The sequence below is a fragment of the Anolis sagrei genome, chromosome 1 (genome assembly GCF_037176765.1).
Source record: "Anolis sagrei isolate rAnoSag1 chromosome 1, rAnoSag1.mat, whole genome shotgun sequence".
Classification (NCBI taxonomy): domain Eukaryota; kingdom Metazoa; phylum Chordata; class Lepidosauria; order Squamata; family Dactyloidae; genus Anolis; species Anolis sagrei.
Genome location: NC_090021.1, coordinates 231,380,260 through 231,395,633, shown reverse-complemented (window position 1 = coordinate 231,395,633; position 15,374 = coordinate 231,380,260). Strand labels below are relative to the sequence as shown.

Genomic DNA, 15,374 nt, shown 5'->3' with positions numbered 1-15,374 from the left:
ACCCTCCGAATTGATCTTGCCAAAAACCAACGGGCAACCATCATAAGTGCCTATGCACCAACACTAGACGCTGATGAAGACATCAAGGAGAAATTCTACTATCAGCTGGACACTGTCCTGTCGGGGATACCTAAGGAGGACAAAATCATTCTCCTGGGGGACTTCAATGCAAGAGTCGGGCGAGACTTCGACCTGTGGCCAGGCACCATAGGAAAAGACGGGGTTGGAAACAGCAACTCAAATGGCATCCTGCTTCTCACCAAATGTGCGGAGCACAACCTTGTCATCACCAACACGCTCTTCCGCCAGAAAAACAAGTTCAAGACATCATGGAAGCACCCCCGGTCAAAACATTGGCACCTCTTAGACTATGTAATCACACGTGCCAGAGACCGCCGTGACGTACTCCTCACAAGAGCCATGACAGGTGCTGACGACTGCTGGACCGACCACAGGCTAATCCGATCCACGATGGCTATCAAGATCGCCCCCAAGCGCAGACTCCAAGGAAGAAAGACAAGGCGCAAAATGAACACCCAAGCCCTTCAGGAGCCCTCCAGGCGAGCCCATCTCCAAACAGCACTCAAGGACCATCTACCCACAGTACACCCCGAAAATGTTGAGGAACATTGGAACAAACTGAAGAGCACCATCATCCAAGCCTGCGAAGAAACTATTGGATACCAAGCCAAGAAACATCAAGACTGGTTTGACGAAAATGACATCGAGATCCAACAGCTAATCGACAAGAAAAGGAAAGCCTTCCAAACATGGCAGAGAGACATCAACTGTGCTGCTAAGAAAAAGATCTACGCCAGTGCAAAAGCTGGGGTCCAAAGAAGGACAAGAGAACTCAAGAACATCTGGTGGACAAAGAAGGCTGAAGAAATCCAACACCTGGCAGATACCCATAATGCTCAAGGATTTTTCAAAGCCACAAAGGTCATCTATGGGCCAAGAAACCATGGCATACAGCCTCTACGCTCATCAGACGGAACCAAACTCCTGAAGGACCAAAAGTCTATTGCACTACGCTGGAAAGAACACTACCAAAGCCTCCTAAACCGCAGCTCCAGTGTGGCCGAAGAGGTCCTCTCACAAATCCCGCAACAACAAACCAGGGATGAGCTTGCAGCACTGCCTAGTTTGGAAGAAGTCAGCAATGCCATCAGCCAACAGAAGAACAACAAAGCCAGCGGACCGGATGGGATCCCTGCTGAAATCTTTAAAGAGGGAGGACCTGCGCTGACACACCAACTCCACCAGCTCATAGAAAAAGTGTGGGTGACCGAGAAAATCCCAGCAGACTTCAAGGATGCCACCATCATCACCCTCTTCAAAAAAGGGGAAAGAACAGACTGCGGAAACTATCGAGGTATCTCCCTTCTAACCTCTGCTGGAAAAATCCTCGCAAGAATCCTTGCAAACCGCCTTCTGCCCCTCTCAGAAGACACCCTCCCAGAATCCCAGAACGGCTTCCGCCCCTCCAGAGGAACCGTGGACATGATCTTCACTGCACGACAGCTCCAAGAAAAATGCAGGGAACAAAACCAACCTCTGTACATGGCATTCATCGACCTTGCAAAGGCATTCGACACAGTGAATCGCAGCGCTCTCTGGACCATCCTCCAAAAAATCGGGTGCCCAAGCAAATTTGTGAACATCCTGCGGCTCCTCCACGATGACATGATGGCAACAGTCTTGGACAGCAATGGCTCCCAAAGTGACCCATTTAAGGTGGAATCGGGTGTCAAACAGGGATGTGTTATTGCCCCAACTCTATTCTCCATCTTCATCGCTATGATACTTCACCTTGTTGATGGGAAGCTTCCCACCGGAGTGGAAATCATCTATCGGACAGACGGCAAGCTATTTAACCTCAGCAGACTGAAAGCCAAAACCAAGGTCACAACAACATCTGTTATAGAACTCCAGTATGCTGATGACAATGTCGTCTGTGCGCATACAGAAGAAGATCTACAAGCCACTCTAAGCACCTTTGCAGAAGCATACACAAAGCTTGGCCTGTCACTGAACATCGAGAAAACCAAAGTGCTGTTCCAGCAGTCACCAGCCGTCCCCTCTCCAATGCCAGAGATACAGCTTAATGGTGTAACATTAGAAAATGTCGACCATTTCCGCTACCTTGGCAGCCACCTCTCCACCAAAGTCAACATCGACGCCGAAATACAACACCGCCTGAGCTCTGCAAGTGCAGCATTTTCCCGAATGAAGCAGAGAGTGTTTGAGGACCGGGACATCCATAGGGATACTAAGGTGCTTGTCTATAAAGCTATTGTCCTCCCAACCCTGCTCTATGCCTGTGAGACGTGGACTGTCTACAGACGTCACATGCAGCTCCTGGAACGATTCCATCAGCGCTGCCTCCGGAAAATCCTGCAAATCTCCTGGGAAGACAAGCGGACAAACGTCAGCGTGCTGGAGGAAGCAAAGACCACCAGCATTGAAGCAATTGTCCTCCAACATCAACTCCGCTGGACAGGCCACGTTGTCCGGATGCCTGACCACCGTCTCCCAAAGCAGTTGCTCTACTCCGAACTCAAGAACGGAAAACGGAATGTTGGTGGACAGGAAAAGAGATTTAAAGATGGGCTCAAAGCCAACCTTAAAAACTCTGGCATTGACACTGAGAACTGGGAGGCCCTGGCCCTTGAGCGCTCCAGCTGGAGGTCAGCTGTGACCAGCAGTGCTGCAGAATTCGAGGAGGCACGAGTGGAGGGTGAAAGAGAGAAACGTGCCAGGAGGAAGGCGCGTCAAGCCAACCCTGACCGGGACCGCCTTCCACCTGGAAACCAATGCCCTCACTGCGGAAGAGGATGCAGAGCAAGAATAGGGCTCCACAGCCACATGCGGACCCACAAGGAAACCCATGATGGAAGACCATCTTACTCGTCCAACGAGGGATCGCCTAAGGAAGGAGGTGGGATGATGGTTTTCTGTACCATGTAGTTGTCCTTTTTTATTTGTTTGTCACTTTGAATCCCATCCATGAGAGAAAAGTGGGAGAAAAATAAACAAACAAACAAACAAATAAATAATACCCATCATGGCCATATGTGAGTATTGGCAACAGTATGCCTCTTCATACTGAAAAAGAAGGAAGGTGCTGCCGCCCTCATGTTCTGACTGTAGCCTTCTCATGAGCACCCAATTTGCCATTTAGGAAACAGAATGTATACTACATGAGCATTTGTGCTGATTCAATTGGCCTTTCTTCATGTTTTAGTGGTGAGAGTTGACTGGTTCATATGGGATTAAGGAATCACCCAAGTAGAAAGTAGTTGTGTGAGAGAAAGACAAGGATCAAATTCGTACTCTGGGGTCTGGAATAATAATAATACTTTATTTTTGTACCCCGCCTCCATCTCCCTGAAGGGACTCGGGGTGGCTTACATGGAGTCAAGCCTGATCAACACAGTTAAAAGCATAACACAGTAAAATACAATACGAAATACAACAACATTGTAACAATATTACACTATATAAAAACAGGCATCAAAACCAACAACCAAAATGTCATTCATTTCTCATAACAGGTGGGCAGACTGGTGCAACAACAATTCAAAGAATAGGGCTGGTAATTAAAGTGCATAGGTCATATGGCAGTAGTAAGGATAGAGCAGTGTCAAATAAATCATTATACCTTTGGGTACAGAACAATAATAAAGTGCGAGGAGAGATTTTGGGTTTTCGCTGGGGCCAGCTGACTAGGGAATTGTCTAATTGAAGGCACAGCATAACATCCCAGTCTTTAGATCTTTCGAACAGAGCCTGGAAAAGCTACTTTTGGAATTACAATTCACCAAATCTCCCTGACCATACTGGCTAGGAAATCTGGGTGTTGTGATGCAAAACAGCAGTTTTTCTCAGCTGTATTCTGGAATACCTGGCTTCTGAGAAAAGAGTCCCATGTAACTCTGTGGGAAGCATGAGAGGCCCCTTTGGATTTTAAGTAGCACTGACAACATTGAAGTTCACGGGCAACATTGAAGTCTGGGACTCTAGAGCAAATAACATGCCTGTCCTTTGCAGAAAACTTACTTTTCTTTTGAAATGAGATCCATGTGAATGTGAAGGTACCAGAGTTTTCGGGACTGGATCTCATAATAAGAGTAGAAGTGAAACAGGAGCGACACTTGTTGCAGCTTCCTTTGTTGGGTCAGAAGAAAACAGTGCTTCTGCCTCCCGCTTTGTGCCTTGTAGCTTTGTGACCCTATTCCTTTGCCTTGCCTACCTTATGCCTGTTGACACCTGTGTTGGGGATTTTTTGTGGCTACCTGACTGATAATATGAGTGTGTTCTTTTCTCTAGAAAATATTTCATGTCTCTTTTCTGCGTTGTGACACTTCTAACTCTTTTTCTCATCTTTTCTTCTTAAGAGCCTCCGATCTCCATTGTAGGAAACACAGAGGTGCCAGAACATCACTCTTTGGCAACAGGAGAAGCTCTAGTATTGGTTTGCAAGGTATCTTCACCCAATGCTGTGGTCCGCTGGTTACGAGATGATGAAGAATTAATATCCAGCAAGCGTATTCGCATTGAAACCCATGGAAATCATCGGCAACTCACCATTCTGGGAGCTAAACCAGGGGATTCAGGCTCCTATGTGTGTGATGCAGGCACAGACCGGATGGTGACCACAGTAGAAGTGGCAGGTGAGACTCCTCAGAACACAAGTAAGCAAGCTAGGACAGGGGTTGGAAATAGGCGTCACAAAGAAGCAGAAGGTGCAAAAATGATGCTGATCCTATTCTTGAATCCTCAAGAGCTGGTGTAGGATAATTGCCAAAGGGGGAAAGCAAATGATCCAACAATCTTCTCAAATATATTTTTTAATATATTTTTATTAAGTACATACTCATAATAGCAGAATCTGTGACTAGGTAATAGACAGCTATTGCATACACACATTGCAAATAATGGAGTATTTCTATATTATCTATTCATCTATTTTATAAAATTATTCTTCTTTTCACATTTTTTCCTTCTCCCCCCTCTCGGCCCCTGTTTCCAAACCACCTACCACATTTTCCTATATATCTTTATCTTTAATCATGAACAAATTTTTCTTAGTATTTGTACAATATCTATATTGGCTTCACCACTTTCTAGCAATTCCATATAAGTCACTAATTTCTTTTTAATTTCTTCTTTTTAATTTCCTCCTGTGTATCCTCTCGAACGATGTATTCTGTAATGTCCGATTGGACTTCAGTCTTCTCAAATATAAATTCAAGATTTTTAAAGGAAAGTTGCTACCCCTCATCTTCAACTTTCCCTTGGCAAAAATGGACATCCTAAAGTGTTAGATTAGTATTGGGAATCACTTTGAAGCATTGCCGAAATTATTGGGAATCACATTAAAGCATTTCCAAAATCCTACATAGTATTAAATGTTCTTCTTTCCAAAACCTCATAGCAAGTAGGCTGGCAAGAAGTTGTACATGAAGAAAAATTTCAAGGGTTTAGCTATGGTGAACGGTGGAAGTGAGCAAAATGAGGACACTGGCCTCCTAAATTAAAAATACCTCCCCTCCCTCGATGATATTTTCCTTCTCTCCCAAATTTCTAGCATTGTAGTAACTTAAAACTTCAGTTTGCAAAGTGAAAAATTTTCAAAGTCTCACTTTTTGTAAAGCTAGAAATTTGGGGAGTAAAGAAACATTTCATTGGTGGAAGGAATTTTTATTTCGGAGGTTATTCCCTCATTTTGCTTTCCCCACATTCCATGTCACAACAATTGAGGGCCTAGCACTCTTGGGCAGTACTTGGGAACTTAATACCAGAAATTGTAGCTTTGTTCCCATATTCAGACCTGTGGGAATGTGGCAAGAGGGGTGCGGGGGGGGGGGGGGGATCACGACGACGAAGGAAGCAAGCAGTTTTTCTCTGTGTGTGTTTTGCTGTGAGAGGGTTAAATTTAACTTTGGCAGACTCCCAGGCGCCACTGCTTCTGTACCTTCCTGCCAACAATCGCTGCCCTCATTGAAAACATGGAACATCTTATTTACTACAGTTTTTATTTAAAGTGTGAAGGAGAGAGTTGGCAGGGCTAGCTCCTACCAGAGACAGGTGCCTTAAAGGAGAGGCATATCTCAGCAGGCTTTGGCAACAAAGTGAAATGCCAGCAGGCAGGAGCCGTCCCCTTTCCAGCAGCTGTGGCTGAATGCAGTGTGTTTTAGGGAGGAGAGGAGGTGCCCAAAGGGTGAACGCAGGGCACTGGGACAGCTGGAAACATTCCTACACTGGTTGCAAATTCCCTCTTGAGGCCAACACTTGGCTACGTTCCTTATGCCACTGCCTGCTGGAGGAGTTAAGTCTCCTTCCTCAGTCACTTACAACATTGACTTACTCAGTCACTTACAACATCAGCTTTCTCCAAATTCCCAGCAAAGGCAGTAGGATTTTGGAATCTGTGTTCGTTAGGTAAATTAACTTACATACGTATCTTCTGAATATCTTATTTGCTTTCTAAAAGTCATGAAGAAAAGTAGGGAACAGAAGTGGAGATCTGTCAGTGAGCACAAAGTCGGTCAACTTTCTGGCTTACGCTCTCAGTGTCATTGCCTATGCTATCGTTCCCCAATTTACTTTGTCTAGACATCTTACACTTCAGCTCCTATCACTGCAAATAAACATGGCCAGTTACCATGCTGATATGCTTGTATTTGAGGTAGAAAGGTGTGGAAAGCTGGCCGTAATACTTGCAAGTCTGACTTTCCTGAGGAAATAAGAAGTGGGTTCATTTATTTATTTTGAAAAATGAATTTCTGTTCTGTACCACATAAAATTTCCCATTTAAACATACAATTGCTTCCTGTGTTAGAACATTCAAATTGGAAATGGCATAATGTTGTTAATAATCATTATTAATAAAGAATAATAATTTGAGAGTTTGACTTTGTCTTGGGATTTGCTCTTCATACAAAATTTAATAATGAATACAGGCAGTCCCCAAGCTGCAAACAAAATAGGTTCTGTAGATTTGTTGACAAGTTTAATTTGTTTGTAAGTCAGAACAGGTGCATTTTTAAAGTGTAACTGTAGCCAAATATATATCCAAATATATATACATATTCAGCTTTGGATCGCAAAGGGAAGGGTTAACCCCTCTGTGGTGTTTGTTTTGCTGTCTGTGCCCCTCTTCAGAAAATTTCACCTCACTTTCTGTCCCTGTGATAATTGGATTTTGAAACATTTGGCTTGTTGTGGAAACAAGGATTGGTGAGAAAGCTTCAGCTGAGACACCTTTTCCCCATGATAATAACTCTTTCATGTGTGGATTTCCCTTCCGAGGGGAAGATTCCTCTCGCTTCCTGTTGTTACACCCCCATTCTTAACTATGAGTCCTTTGTAAGTCAGATGTTTGTAACTCAGGGACTGTCTGTACTAGGAAATCTCATGCTTTTCTTTTTGGAAATGCTGAATTTGTGCCAGGCTGTCTTCCTTGGGGACTGAAATGGTATCACAAGATAGCAAGAAAACAACATCTCTTTTGGGGCTGCAGTTTAAATAAATCTTTTTTTAAACAGTTTGTTTAAAATGGATTATTTTCTGGCTTTCAGTGGTGGTCCTGAATATGATACATGTTTCACCCTGTCCCATGGCTGAGCTGACTTTGTAGTAAAATGTATCCAGCCTTTCTTATAGCAAGGCCTTTTTTCTCCCAGCACCCCCTGTGAGCATTGTGAATAAGACGGATGCCCAGCTGCCTGTGGAAGTTCAGGAAGGGGAAAATGTCACCCTGGTTGCTCGTCTTTCCCAAGAGAAGGCTTCTGTCCAATGGTTGAAGAATATGCGGCCACTTTACCCCGGGCCACGTGTGGTTCTGAGCAATGACGGACTAACACGTAGCCTCACCATAAGGCAAGCTGAGCCAAGCGACAGTGGCATCTTCAGCTGTGACACTGGAGATGATGAAATACATTTCACAATGTATGTGCGAGGTAAGATGAGACCCAACAAAAATCCCCATTCCTAGCTCCAATGAGATTGAGGAGGAACCTCCAGCCCCAAACTCCTTTCCCCTATCATATCTTCTTTGCTGAAGGGCTACAGGCACTGCAATGTGATACTGTTTAGTATTTGTGCAGGTGAAAGTAGTAGTTGAGGTGCTCACAGGAGAGAGGAAGGGTTCTGTGGGAAACTGCTGGGGAAAGAGCAGGTATCTCACAGTCTCAAGAATCAGGGCCTGGCTGTGTCTGCAGCCTGTGAACAGTCTGTCCCTAAAGTTGTTCTAAGGGGGAATCCTTCTCCCTAATGCTGTGGGAGGAGAAGGAATCAAAATGTCAAGGGCTGTTGTGTTCCTATTATAACAGAGACTGTATTGGTGAAATTAAAATAAGATGGAACTCCAGGAGGGTTCCAATAGATGAGATTTAAGAGTGAAGATAAGAGATCCACCTGAGCCCATCCTGCTTTCTCTCCCACTTTGTGACATTCACCCTTCTGCTGCTGCTCTTGTTCTCCCTTCTCACACCAGAGGCCCCGGTGCTGTTTGTGCCAAAGCCAGATCATCCTGAGAAAGTGCTGGTGCTGGAGGGGGGCAGTGCGGTGCTCTCAGCCATTGTCTCCAAGGAGTCAGCTGTGGTCAGCTGGAAAGGACCGCGGGGTGCCCTGGTGGCAGGCGAGAACTGCCAGCTCCGCAGAGAGGGACGGGTCCACAGCCTCCTGCTGAACAACGTGGGCAAGGCTGATACTGGCGAGTACATATGTCAATCCGCTCATGACCAGATGCGTTTTGAGCTAAGTGTCAAAGGTAAGATGTAACATATGCAGGAGGAGCCATGTTGGCAACAAAACCCAAACCCCACAGAATAGCAATGGCTTTATTGGGCCAACTAAAAAGCACAAAATACATCATGCACTGATTTCTTCAGAGAAAGATGTTAACATTGTACGGAGAAGAAAAATCCTGATGTTAGGTCTGTGACTTTAACATTCTTACATTTCTTCTCTTGTGTGACTTGTAACATCTTTGCCCAATGAATCTTTGAAAGCTTGCATGATGTAGTTTGTGCATTTTCGTTAGCCCAATAAAAAGTATGTTTTTTCTAATAAAAAGTATGTACAGTAGAGTCTCGCTTATCCAACCTTTGCTCATCCAATGTTCTATATTATCCAACGCAGTGTGCCTCTCGTCCAGATCCCCAGCTGATTCAATACATTGTGATGTTTTGGTGCTAAATTTATAAATACAGTATTTACTACATAACACTACTGTGTACTGAACTGCTTTTTCTGTCGATTTGTTGTAAAACATGATGTTTTGGTGCTTAATTTGTAAAATCATAATTTAATTTGATGTTTAATAGGCTTTTCCTTAATCCCTCATTATCCAACATTTTCACTTATCCAACGTTCTGCTGGCCCGTTTATGTTGGATAAGCGAGACTCTACTGTACTTGGAAACACATAGGAGGTGATTCAGTATGAGACAAGTTGCATATCAGTAGATTATGGGGTGGCTTGAACAAAAGGGAAATAGGAGTGGTTGTGTTTGTGAATGTGTCAAGTCATATTTCAGTTTATAGTGACTCCATTAATTTCATTGGGTTTTCTTAGGCCAGGAATACTTGGGTGGGTTTTCCGGTTCTTTCCTCTGATTTATAACTTAGAACTTTTAGTATTCATTAGTAATCAGCTATCCAAGTACTAACCCGGGCAAGTCCTACCTAGCTTCCAAGATAAAATGGAATTTGGTGTTTTTAGGTCATTGAGACCCCTACAGGAATGAGTGTTGGAGTCAAAACAGAATTGCATTGCTCTATTGAAATTTGTAGAAGGTGTAGGATCTTCTGCCATAACACCACAACCTGGGATAAGTCGTACTAGTTGAAATTATCTCATCTGTACAGTCACTTGGTTCAAATATTACAGCTTGTGCATGCTACCTGAATGTTTATGTTGCAAGTGGGAGCAGATAAACAAACCAGAGACCCTGTGGATGTGATCTCCTTAGTATGTTGTAAACCAGGAACTCAGGTGTCCCACTTCCACCAGTGAGCCATAGTAATAAGAACAAAACTTGGTTCATGACTCTGAGTTTTTAATGGAGAGACAAACCAAAGATCCTGGTTCACATCATGTTAAATAAGCCATGGTTCATTCAGCTGTTGTTGCAAAAAGAGCCAAGAGTGATGAAACAGTGTGCTTCCAAGCAAAACACCTGCTTTTCCTTATGGGAGGTACCAGACTCAGCTTCGGGATCTGGAAAGACCTCTTTGCACAACAGGTTGTTAGGGAGAATGGACCATGAATTTGACTTGACACATAGCAAGCTTAAATATCCAGGTGACCTATGTTGTTTTTATTTATTTCTCCTTTCAAAAGGAACCTATAATTTATATATAAAAGCTAAAGTCACCCTTGGGACTTGCATTCACACAAGATTTTCTGTTGCTTTCTACAGCCATTGGTATTTTTGGCTTGGTCTATAGCTTGAAATGTTTTAGCAGTTGCCAAGATTCTAAAGCAAAGAGTCTGGTTTCGATGCTTGGATTCTGCATTTGGCACGAACAATTCACATTTGCACATGTTCATTTAATTTCCTCATGTATTTGTAGTTCTGAAGTGTTGGACTTTGAATGCAATTTCTATGTAAAAGTAACCCTGAGGAGGGACAGACAGGAGTACTTGTGCAGACATCTCCTTTTCCACCTTATTAAAAGTCTTAGTTCTTTCTGGCTTCTGAGCTTTGAGCAAATCCTTTCCACCAACCCCTGACCATGTACCATTATCATGATCACTGGCAACTTAGGAAGAAAGCAAACTACCCCGGCCCAATTTACCTGTCCGAACGCATCTCCCCCCTATGAACCACTGCGGACATTAAGATTTTCTGGGGAGACCATCACAGTTGCATCTGGCGGGGACGAGAGACAGGGCCTTCTTAGTGATTGACCCTCAACTATGGAACTCCCTTCTTAATGAGATCAGGTCAGCCCCCTCCCTTTTGTCCTTCAGAAAGATGATAAAAACGTGGCTGTGGGACCAAGGCTTTGGGACTGTGTAATGAGGCGGCGATAGGAACTCTTAGTATGCCAACCAGATTCAATATGGTTGTTGAGACAGTTTTAACTAGAGGATTTTAATGTCAAGATAAGTGATTTTAATGTTTATATATATATATGGTCTAGTATGTCTCGGCATTGAATGTTTGCTGTTTATATGTTGTGCTCCGCCCTGAGGCCCTTTTGGGGTGAGAAGGGTGGAATATAAATGCATTAAACAAACAAACAAACAAACAAATAAACTGTAGGGTCTTGGGGTTCTGACAATGTTATGAGTTGATCAGGATTTCATGAAGCTTTCTAGAAGACTGCTACTGCCTGCTCCCTGCAATTACACTGTTCTTTTCTCTCTTCAGAGTTGCCAGTGAAGTTTGTTCGGGGACTCTCAGATGTGTCAACACTACAAGGGGAGACTGTGCTCTTCTGGTGTGAGCTATGCAAAACCAAGGGTGATGTTGTGTGGCAGAAAGATGGCAAGGAGCTGGAAAACAATGAATATGTGGAGATCCGAGCAGAGGGACGGGAACGTTCTTTGACCTTGAGCCATGTGAGGCCAGAGGATGCTGGTGAATACTCATGTGAAAGCAAGGATGACCGCACCTTGGCTATACTTACAGTCCAGAGTAAGTCCTATGGGGAAAGGCCATACCTCTGAGAAAAGGCACCAAGGATTCCTGGTGCAATCCCAACATCTCCAGCAGGACTGAGAAAGGCCCCTGTGCTGGAATCTCCATCAGGTCTGGGATATGACTTAATAGAATTTTAGGTGGCTTCTTAGGTTGCTGTGTTCCTTCCTTTAAAATCACTGTCTTCTGATTGGAAACATGTTGAGGTTGAGAGCTGGTGATCCTCTGCTTTCCGAGCTCTGTTCTCTATAAAATATGCAAGATGTAGCAAGTCAAACATGTGGCCTCCTGCCTGGAAGGACCTCTAGAGCTGCTATAAAGGGTTCAGCCTAGGGTACCATTATTGGCACGATCTCCAACTTCAGGGGTGGGCAGTGTTTACCAAACCAGGTCTAGGTAAGCCTAACTCTCAGCTTGTTTCCACCCAGTTCCCAGGTTGGTGGAGATTATTTCTGAGCTGCATAACTTGACTGTGCTGGAGGGGGATGATGCCACCTTCAAGGCTGTAGTGTCTCCAGATGATGTCGTCCTACAGTGGCAGATGAATGGCCAGGACGTGGTGCCCAGTGAACGACTGACTATAACTAAGAATGGGCTGTGCCATACACTCACCGTAAAGCAGTGTCGACTGAGTGACACTGGCATAGTAACTGTCTGCGCAGAAGGCCTAATGAGTTCAGCCAGGCTCAGTGTCCAAGGTAAGAGGAAAGGTGGCAGCAAGTATGTGGTTTTGATTGCATTTGGAGGAAGGTCACTTGTAGCTGGTAGTAAGTAGGAATCAGAACCTCTGAGTTTACCTCAAGATTCAAGAAGAAAGCCAGCTGATCCCAGGACTGTGTTTATTTTGCCTGTCAATTCTATAGCTTCAGCAATTTAGAATTGAGTTTATAATATATATATATTTGTTTATTTAACTTCCTGAGACTTGAAGACATTCAATAATAGACAACAGAACTTCTGCTGAACTTTGTAGGTTTTGGCAGGCACCATTTATCCAACTTCAAAAATAATTCTGCAGCGGAGGAGGAGCAAAGGAGCCCCGTGGCTACATTTGGTCTAAAAGTCTCCCAAGAGCCACCTAGTTTTCTACTCAATTTTTGGTCCAGTGCCCACCAGGACACATAAAATCACACCAAAATGTAATGGTTCTGCTTTCCAGATCTACCACAATCCTTATCCCATGAAAGGCCATCTGAAAATTAGCCAAAAACAAAATTGATGTCATAACCTCGTTGAGGATTTACATCTATACATGTGGAATTCTAACTGCACAAATTAGAATCGGGCAATTCCATAATGTCTGTATTCAGCAAATTCCTGCTATTACATTAGCACATAGAAGAGCCAGGACATTGTGACCGATGCACATTGAAACAGGTTCATAAGACGAGTGATGATTATTGGTTCCTGACAGCATTGATTCTACTGTGAATTGGGACACCAACTACCAAGTGCTGATGCCCATTAGTATAGCCTGATGGACATTGGGACACTTTTGCTAGTGTGCCATTATACATTTTTACAATTTACTAACAGAGTTCTTTAATTACTCTGCTTCATAGCTAAGTATATGTAATGTTAAATAACATACATCTTGAGAGAAGATTCTGGCCACTCTGAGTGTGCATTGTCAGAAATGAAGTGAAATATTCTGTCCATGATCCATTTTTTCATTCCTCCTTCTTTCTGTTCATGATCTTTTGCTTGGGGAAACACTGCATGAATTTGTGAAGGTTTCACAAATTCTAGTAAGGATGACAGAGGTGGCAGTAAGAATGCAGGGAGCCCCCAGTGGTGCAATGCTGGCTGACAGGTCAGCAGTTCAAATCTGGGGAGAGAGGGATGAGTTCCCTCTGTCAGCTGTAGCTCCCCCTGTGGGAACATGAGAGAAGTCTCCCACAAGGATGGTAAAACAGCAAATATCTGGGCATCCCCTGGGCAACGTCCTTGCAGTCAGCCAATTCTCTCACACCAGAAGCAACTTGCAGCCTCTCAAGTTGCTCCCGACGTGAAAAAAAAATCAACATTGTTGTTCTGATGTCTGAATGTACCCGAGCAGGAGATGTTTCAAACCCTCCTGGAGAAACTAATATTTTGATGTTTCTTCCTACAGAGGCTCAGGTGTTGTTTGTTAAGACGCTGCATGACTTGGTGGCTGAGGAAGGCCAAGACATGCGCTTAGAAGTGGAACTGAGCCTGGAAAGTGCCGAAGTGCAGTGGATGAAGCAAGGCATTCTGCTCCAGCAGAACTCCAAGTTCTCCATGGAGGCCCATGGTCCCCAGAGGGCTCTCAACATCTACAACATTGAGTTGGCAGACAGAGGCACCTACCGTTGTGAGAGTCTGCATGACCGCACCCAAGCCAGATTGAGCGTGGAACGTAAGTCCCCAGCCTCTGCCTTCTTTTTTAGTTTATTTCTCAGTTTGTGTGCTCTCTGATCACTTCTTAATACATAACCTTGCACACTGCTGATGTTAAATGTTAAGCACTAGTATCAGTAATGCTCCAAAGGGCATTTGAATTTTGTTAGGCAAGTATAGATAAGGAATACATTTTGGTGTCAGGGGGAGCCATTTGTGGGGAAGGTCCTAGGAATTTGACTCCCTGAAAACCTCTGTCATGGGAAGAAGCTGCATCTTTTATTACTCCCACCAGACATGCCTCTTCATGAACAAGTCACTTGGGTGGTTGTAGGTGAACATTAAACTTGCATTCATCCTTCCTTGCTCTCCTTCCAGCTCGAAGGGTAATGGTGAAGAAACCACTATCGGATGTGGAGACATTTGAGAAGGAGACAGTGACATTTGAGCTGGAGCTATCCCATCCCAATGTATCTGGGGTCTGGACTCGGGATGGCATCCGTGTGAAGCCTGGTTCTACCTGCCGAGTGAGTGCCACAGGTTGCACACACAGCCTGACACTGCTGGGGCTCACGCAAGATGACTCAGGGACTGTGGCCTTCACTGCTGACACCGTGCGGAGCAGCGCCCGCCTTACTGTCCGAGGTACTGGGGCAAATGTGCACAGAGTGGATTTGGCTGCATCATATTTGTATTTTCCATTTGGAAAGGGTGGGATCCCAGGGAAGCAATAGGAAGGAGTTGCAATTGTAATTGACAACTGGAACAGCCCTAAAGTGGGGAAAAGTCTGGATGCCTGAGCTTAAAACCTGCTTTTGGGCTCTCTGCTTTGAATCCATACACTGACACTGCCTTTTACTTCACTTGAGTCTGGGCTCTTCAGCAACTGAACAGAATGGCTATGCAAAGCCACAGTTATACCAGCCCTGGCCCCAGTGTAGGCACATGCCAGTTTATCTGGGCTGTTGTTTAGAATCCTTTTTCTGTTGCAAGTAACTCTTTGGTGCACAGTTTCAGGAAATGGGTGTTCCTTCTTAACATTTATGGCTATGAAAGATACTAGTCCCACAACACACCTAACTAGTTACTTCTGTGAACTGCTTGACATAGCAGATTGGATAGAGCCCTGCAGGTACACTAAGCCTCTTCGCACAGCCCAGAGTTCCTGATGGAATTTGCTACCACAACATATGGTGATTGTCATTAACTTAGGTGGCTTGGAAAGAGGATTAGAGAGATTTGTGGGGGGTAAGGCTATCATTGGTGAGTGGTCATGAGACAGTGTCTTCCCTGAAGTCAACTTGCTGGAGGGGAACAGCAGAGAAGATCAGCTTGTGGGTTTCTCAAGAAGTAT

The 15,374-nt window shown here is 44.3% G+C and overlaps 1 protein-coding gene across 2 annotated transcripts in view; it reads left to right on the top strand.

Annotated features, from left to right (window-relative positions):
- OBSL1 (obscurin like cytoskeletal adaptor 1) overlaps positions 1-15,374 on the top strand; it is a 67,213-nt gene that overhangs the window by 45,420 nt on the left and 6,419 nt on the right. For both annotated transcript variants that reach the window (XM_067460940.1, XM_060772784.2), the window contains 7 exons: positions 4,401-4,676; positions 7,692-7,967; positions 8,504-8,779; positions 11,390-11,656; positions 12,088-12,357; positions 13,773-14,039; positions 14,399-14,665. In XM_067460940.1, coding sequence (XP_067317041.1) covers positions 4,401-4,676; positions 7,692-7,967; positions 8,504-8,779; positions 11,390-11,656; positions 12,088-12,357; positions 13,773-14,039; positions 14,399-14,665 — 1,899 coding nt within the window. The remainder of the gene's footprint in view (positions 1-4,400; positions 4,677-7,691; positions 7,968-8,503; positions 8,780-11,389; positions 11,657-12,087; positions 12,358-13,772; positions 14,040-14,398; positions 14,666-15,374) is intronic.